This window comes from Accipiter gentilis, chromosome 13 (genome assembly GCF_929443795.1).
Source record: "Accipiter gentilis chromosome 13, bAccGen1.1, whole genome shotgun sequence".
Taxonomy (NCBI): Eukaryota; Metazoa; Chordata; class Aves; order Accipitriformes; family Accipitridae; genus Astur; species Astur gentilis.
In genome coordinates this window covers 6514352-6521864 of record NC_064892.1, presented here as the reverse complement: position 1 = coordinate 6521864, position 7513 = coordinate 6514352, and the positions used below count along the sequence as shown (strand labels likewise).

Sequence of the window (7513 nt, the reverse complement as noted above, 5' to 3'; positions counted from 1 at the left end):
AAGCAAAGCTTGTATCTCTATAGAGATATAATACATACATATATGTCTATAAATATTCATGTATATTTCTTAAATAAACGTATACCTAGGATGTATGAAGTTAGTGTAAATACTGAACTAGGTTACCTGCTGTATTCATATATTCTCAAAGCAATTCTCCTAGTGATGAGTACATGAAGTTGCTCTTTCTGTTCTACAGCAATTTAGCAACTGTGGTATTAATAATAAGATTATACTATAGTATGTAACACTAATATTATAATAATATTATTGTATTGTGACTGCAGTGCTCAATAGAAAGCAACAAATTTGGAATGAGCATAAAACTCTGAGATTACCTTCTCTAACTGTGCATGTCACCCAGGACTTTGCAAGTAACAAGGTGAGCAGCAAACATCTCAAACCGCAACTGCTTCATACCACTATAACCTGATGTTGCCCTTTTGCTGTAGCAAACTGTGAAATTGTCTTTTCCCTCAACATTCCCATTTCCAGTGACTTCATTGCTCCTTGAAATTCCTCTCTAGGTGATGGCCCTTCAGCCTTCGCCTGCCATTCTGTTTACCCAGAATTTCTAGGGTGCACTCATCTGGAAGAGACGGCAGGATTTGGCACTCAACTGGCATGCACCCTTCCTACTTTCAACATGATCTCATACTTCACTGCCAGTTCTCAGGAACCCTAAGCACTTGCCTGTGTTGGGTAGTGATGGCTCCAGACTTTTTGATTTCTTCACCACTTTACACAATGCTTTTACTTCTTCAACTTCTCCAGAAGTCTTAAGTCACTTACTCAGACTCTGTAAGTTCTAGTTTTACTGCTTGTCCAACCTCTCCGTGGTTGTTTAGGCTTCCTCCACAGAACTCAGGATCAATTTGCATTTTCCACCCACTCTGCAGAGGGATATCTTTGTCATTACTTGTTATTTATCTGGCACATTGTCCCCGTGTTACCTTAGCTACCTCCTTTGCAGAACTCTCATCCAGGCAACATCAGTATTGATTTGCACTTAGTTTTTTTTTTTTAATTTTACCATAACTTTCCCCACAACTAATTCAGTTTAGCCAAGTGAATATGTCTTCATGAGGGAAACATATATTGTCAGCAGTCAGATCTGTATCAGTCATCATATCAGCCTTGGAAACTCCTCCAGCTAGTAGGTTACAACAATTAACATGGGCTGAAGTAGAATTCACAGACTGGAGGCTACAGCTTACCTGTATAAACATTCTTGCCCTGCTGCAAAGTGTCAGCTGTGTTTGAAAACTGGCACTAGACTGATTTAAAAAGGGACTATCAGCAGCAACAGAAATATTACATGTTACTGACACAGGCTTCAATTAAACAGAGGCAGTAACACATCACATGACCAGCTGGTGTATTTGTGGAGTTTTGGGAAAATGGTTCAAGAAAGACCTGTAGCAATGTTTTCGCTTTTCCAGCTCTGTATTTAAACACCCCTTAAGCTCCCAGCTGTTTTCTAACTTCTGTCTGTTCAGTAACAGAGAAAAAAAGGTTTGATATAATGGAAAATGCCATTAACAGGTTAACTTTCAACTTTGCCTTGAACTTCTTAAATGACTGATTAACTTACTTCCTGACAGTTTATAGAAGAAATGAGGGTTGTAAACAGGACTGCTTACTTCTTTCTTATCACTTAAGTATCTGTTTAATTTATTCATCACTCACACACTAACTGCCTAGAAACAGTGCAGGGTGAAGTGCTTGTAACCATGAATTCCACAGTCATGCACTGGACAAGAATCAGGATAAAGGCCAAGAAACCACTAGTCCTCCTTAAGCCCTAAAAGAGTAGTCTACAGTTCAAGTGGTGCCTACAGGCAGTTTCCACTAAAGTAAGTGGCTTTCAGTGTCCCACTAGTGTGACACTCATGAGTGAATGTGTACTGGCTGGGCCCTTTTTGTGCGATCATCTAAAGAGTGAGAAGGGGACGTGACTTGGGAGTTCGAATTGCATTTTACTAGAAATGGAAATGTGAAGCCCCTTCCTAGCACGACATTGGTTTAAAAGAATGAGGTCTCACTGAGGAGGCATCGCTGCTTTTGCCCAGGTCACTGAGAAGCAACCAGATAGCCCTGTCCTGCTGAGCCTGGGTAGCTCCTCACAGGCTATGTTGATAAGGCATGCTGCTACGCATAGCAAAAAGCAGAGCAGGGAGGGATGGAACAGTGTTTGCATCCAGTCACCTTTGCTTTTCCAGCCCAAACAAGCCGCCTCTGAGTTTTTTTCCGGATCAGCGAGGAGAACACTAAGGGAAAGCCCAGAACAAGGCCTGAATTTAGCATCAGATGTGAAACGTGTCATTAAGCTTCTGTAAGCACTCAGCCAACATCACTGACACTGGGCTGGTTTTAAAAAAAAAAAAAAAAAAAAAAAAGATACCTAATAACATCTCTTCTCAGTCTCCTCTGTGAACTAACACAGCCTTTGAAAAACAAACAAGCCAAAAAAACCCCCAACGACCACAATTTTGTACGGCGGAGATAGAATAAAAAAATAATATTAGCTCTCAGGAATCTGCTTCAAAGAGGGACCCATTTCTGTATTCTCCTCTATACCTTTTCAAATTTAGTGAAAAGATATATGAAGGATTACATGAAGGTTGACCTTTGGCATAAGAAAAATATGTTACTGCATTATTAGACAGCAAGGAAAAATGGCTTCCTGTCTGTGTGGTATTGTCCTCATTGTTAAAACAACCTGCTATATTATAGTGTTGCTCCATAGCAAAAGCACTTTCCTTGTCTCTCAAGTTGGCTGTGTTAATAACAAGCTTTCTATTTGCCCTTGATGCGTGGGATGTGAGCCTAGTAATTATTCTGAAAAGAAACTCCTTCTTGTAGTGTAATTCTCTGGTCTGTATAATCATCCTTTTGGGTCCTGCTTCTCAGCGCTGAGCCAAAGGCTGGTTAAAGCGAAGTACCAGGTGATGGTTCAAGAGGACAGTCTCAGTAAAACTTGTCTTGCTCTTTACTTGGAATGTCAATCATATTTTGGCATCCTTGATTACCCCTCCTTGAGCTCTGAAAAGCCTACACAAACTCCGAAGCCAATGCTCAGTCTGGTGTTTATCACAGCTGTAACAGGGAGCAGCAACGATAGAAGCGCCCAAAGGAAAATAGGCTATTCTCATTGTCAAAAGTGATGATGTATGCTCAATATCCAGGGTGACCTCACGTCACCAAATGGCATACAGTAAGACCAAAGAGAAGAGACGCGTGCTCCTACAGAGAGGAGGCCGAAAGGACCAGAGAATGAGGAGTCGCACGAATAAAGCTGGAAGGCGGCATCTTAAAAGAGTGAAGGCCACACACATCTGCAAAACCATGTGTAGGTTCCACACCAGTAATGATAGTACATTCAGGAACTGGAAGTAGAAGAGCGGTTTCAGTGTGGTGCTGTCAGTGCCTACTACTTCAAAGATAGCATTTTATTAATTCAATTATATTCTTTGAGGGTTTTTCATGGCATGAGGTTGCAGGAGCTCAGTCACTGGCGGGACAGACATTTCTGGGCTGTGTTCATCATGCAGAGCACACCATAAAAAGCAGTACGTTTTCTACAGTGACCAAAGAAGAAGTCTCAATGGGGGGCTACACAAGGTTTATTCTGCTGACTACTGCAGCTGCATCACTGCTCAGGCACCACTTGCTGTTTCTGTTGTTGTTCTAGATTTGCTATTCTACAAATACATCCACAGACACTGCCTCCAAGATGCTACTGTTTTAGAGCTGCTGGTATGGTGGCTAGTTATGGCTGAATTAATTTCACAGGCTTTTAAAAATTTATTTTTCCAGTGTTGTGTGATCCTTCTAAAATGTTATGGTAATCTGTTAAATAGCGCTGAGTTTGGACTCTGAACTTATTTTGCTAGATGCAATGGTTGTAAGTTTCCAATTAACTAAAAATTAAGCATTAACTGGAATACCTTAATTGAAAAAAATATGAAAACATTTCAATTAATTTTTGCAATTATAAATTAGTAAGTAAGTACTAGTAATTAGCTCCGATAAAGTTGTACCTTGACTTTCTTTCTAAACATTTGTAATGCCTAGGGCCTTTCTTAAATCACTCAAGCGTGACAATTTCTTTCAGCCACATTAACTTTCTGTAGCAAGTGTTACTGAACTTGTTCAAGTATAATTTGCTTATGTTATGCCTTTTTGCTTACTCACATGACTAAAGTACTTTTCTCTCCACACAGTGGCATTACCAAGTCCCTGGGTTACAGAGAAACATGCTAGGAATACAGATTATAGCTTTCATATTTTGCTTCTGTGGGCTGGGAGCTGCTATTGCTGCTACTGCATCAAATGAGTGGAAAGTCACTAGTCGAGCATCATCTGTTATCACTGCAACCTGGGTTTTCCAGGGTCTTTGGATGAACTGTGCCGGCAACGCACTGGGTGCTTTTCACTGCAGACCTCACCTTACTATCTTCAAAGTAGAAGGTAAGTAAGTGTAATTTAACTGGAACATATGGAGAGCTATGTGTATTGCAAGATGTGAGCCTGAGGAGAAAAAGATTATTTTGGCTTGTGCAAGAGATTATGATTAAAGCATTGTGATGAATATAAGTAAAGGATATTGTAGGCAGAATTTCAGAAACAACTTTGCAGGAATGATATGTATTCCAAGAAAGACAGTAAGCTCTACTCTGTGGTTGGTAATATGCGATAAGTATACTGGACAAAGTTCCAGTAAGTACACTATCAGTAACAAACCACTGTTAGCAAAGAGATGGATTAAACTGTCTTCCAGCTCTAATATCCATGCAAAAATAAGCATCCTACTTGCTGGATGGGGAAAGGAGGAAAGATAGCAGGGTCTGTGACAGCTATCAGTACTCTTTTTAGTATCTAAGGAAATGAGATAGCAAAGAACCGCATCCACAAATACTATGCAAATATACATATGCTGGGAAGTAAGTGTGCGTGTATATACTTGCTGTATCACAGGCTAATATTTTAACTTTAAAGATCAAAGGTGTGCTGTTTCAGAATGTCCATTTTAATGGAAAGCGTTGGATTTGGAAGCCATCTATCAGAGCATAAAAACAAATGGTGTCTTCTTACCTTATATCAGGAACAGGTTTTCTCAGAGGCACGGACTAACTAAAAGTTTACTACGCAATGTGTTTTCTCTTTTGCTCTGTATGTAAAGCAGTAAATGTAGAGGTCTGGTTTCTATTTGCTGTTAAGCTTTGAGACAATAGGCAAGAGAGTGTTTTCAGTGAAACTGTGTGTAAGTACTCACGAGGGCAAGGGCAGAAGGACTGCTCTCTCCTAGATGTGGGCAGCACACAAGCAAGATGGAGTCAGGCTAGAGCAGGAAAGAATGGATTATGACACTGGTATTTTAGGGAACCAGAAAATAAATCCAGGCTAGACACAACCAGTCTTCCAAAGCTTTTATGAGACCAGAAAGAAGCACAATTCTAAGATATTAAGAGCCAGTGGCTGAACGAGACAAAATGTACTGTTGCACAGTTGTTACCACATTACATAAACAGGATCATAGACACACACACCCCTTGCACACACGTGGAAACATGGAAACATGGGGATGTTACAGATCTGTACCTTTCCTTGCTTCTCATGCCGCTGCCACATCAGACTGTGTGCTGGGACAGACAGATCGATGCTTACATGTACGGAGGATTTTGAGATAAAACTCAGCGTCGTTTTTGTACACATTTTATCATGCCCTGCTCCAAACCATCACAAATTACGCATGAGGGACGTGAATGGATAAGAATAGTTTTACCTCTTTTAAAGAACACTGTTCATCAAAAATGTTTTAAAAGACATAGAAACTCACACGTACAATTTAAAAGTGAATCTTGTATCTTTGCAAATAACCATTTAGGCATTATTTCTGCTGAGATTTAAAGAAAAAAACCAACAACTCTTCTCCTCAGGCACATATGATCAAATTTGTTTAAAGCAATGCAAAGTACCTCAGTAACTAGAAACTACCATTGTTGCTCTTAGTCGTAGTACGAAAGCTGCTTCCAGAATAATCAGCTGTAATCCATTTGCCACTTTGTATTGTTGTATTATTTTGATCACTGGCAGATTGAAACTTGAATAAACAGAATACGTATCATTATGTGTGCATCCTTTAAATATATACTTAAGCATCTGAGTAAGATTCTGCTTATTTGCTGTTTAGAGTAACATAGACAAGAAATTCACAACAAATTAAAGTAGCATGCTCTTATTGAAGTAAGAGAGTAGCAAGCTGCTGTCCTGACATTTAGGAAGTCTAATTTTAACCTGCCAGTGCACGTACCAGCAAAGGGTAATGTTACATGTAGCATAAACACGACTGGGAAAGAGTGAGGTATTTTGTTTGGAAAACCTGCTAAACATAAACTCCTGGTAATCCAAGGAAAACGAGTTCAACAGGGAAAGAGCTTTGCACTCTCACTCCGTCCTACATTGTAAAACAATAAAACGCTCAGATTAAAGAAGCTCTGTCCTCAGAGCTTCAATATGTCATCATTATTGGCATACTGATGTCAGGGTGTGCTGGCAATATATCTTTTTCTTCTGCACATTTATGATTTTATGGAATCTATTTGCAATTTGTCCTATAGCCAAAGATAATTCTGTTACACAATCTCCTCACTTCATTCCTACCTAACTGTCTTCAGGTTACGCCACAGAAAGTATTAGCAGTAAATAACGTAAGTCACTTCTACTCCAAAGCAGATTAATTTGATCATTAAAGTTTTGATTGTACTTTTGGGAGGATTTTTCAGGAGAGGCTTCTACATAAGCTCTATGAAGTTTTAAGATTTTTTTTTCCTATTTAAATCACAGTAAACAAAAACCAGACTCCAGAGGTCTTTCTTTGAGCAGGATTACGCTGTGGTCATAGGCAGTAGGTAGGTATTTACCAGAACTGACTTTCAGCTAAAGGACTAGTTGTGCTGATAGGAGCATAGCCAAGGCAATAAGAGCTCAGTTTCTGCAACCCCGCCCACCCAGAGATCTTGAGGCATTCGTGTTTCTGGAGGTCTGGGTTAACACGGCCACACTGCTAACCATATCCAAGCTAGCTGGGCTGTTGCCAAATGTACGTGTACAGCCACAGTGTGCTCCACCGCAGTGACTGAAACATTCGGTGAAAGATTCTGGAGGGGTACAACGTATTTACTGTAGCATGAATAGTAATAGTGTTGTAGCTACAGTCATTTAAGGCAACGTTTGTGAGAAGAAGCAATATCTTTTATAAAATCAACTGCTTTGGGACAAGTACGCAACGAAGTCATTCATAAGATCTGACAGAAATACAGCAAGCTTCAAGCTAAATATTATCTGGGAACATTGTCTCTTCAGTTAACTTGGTTATGATTATCAATGCACCAGATATACTGATGGAAATTACATGATAAAAACCAAGGACCATTACCCACAGGCATAAACTCACACAGTCAATAAATGCTAGAAATCAAAACTAGCAGAAAGACAATATTGTTTAACA

At 39.7% G+C, this 7513-nt stretch overlaps 1 protein-coding gene across 1 annotated transcript in view; it reads left to right on the top strand.

Annotated features, from left to right (window-relative positions):
- The first annotated feature begins 4259 nt into the window (after positions 1 to 4259).
- Positions 4260 to 7513, top strand: part of CLDN10 (claudin 10) — a 58262-nt gene continuing 55008 nt past the window's right edge. The window contains exon 1 of the mRNA XM_049815891.1: positions 4260 to 4473. Coding sequence (XP_049671848.1) covers positions 4260 to 4473 — 214 coding nt within the window. The remainder of the gene's footprint in view (positions 4474 to 7513) is intronic.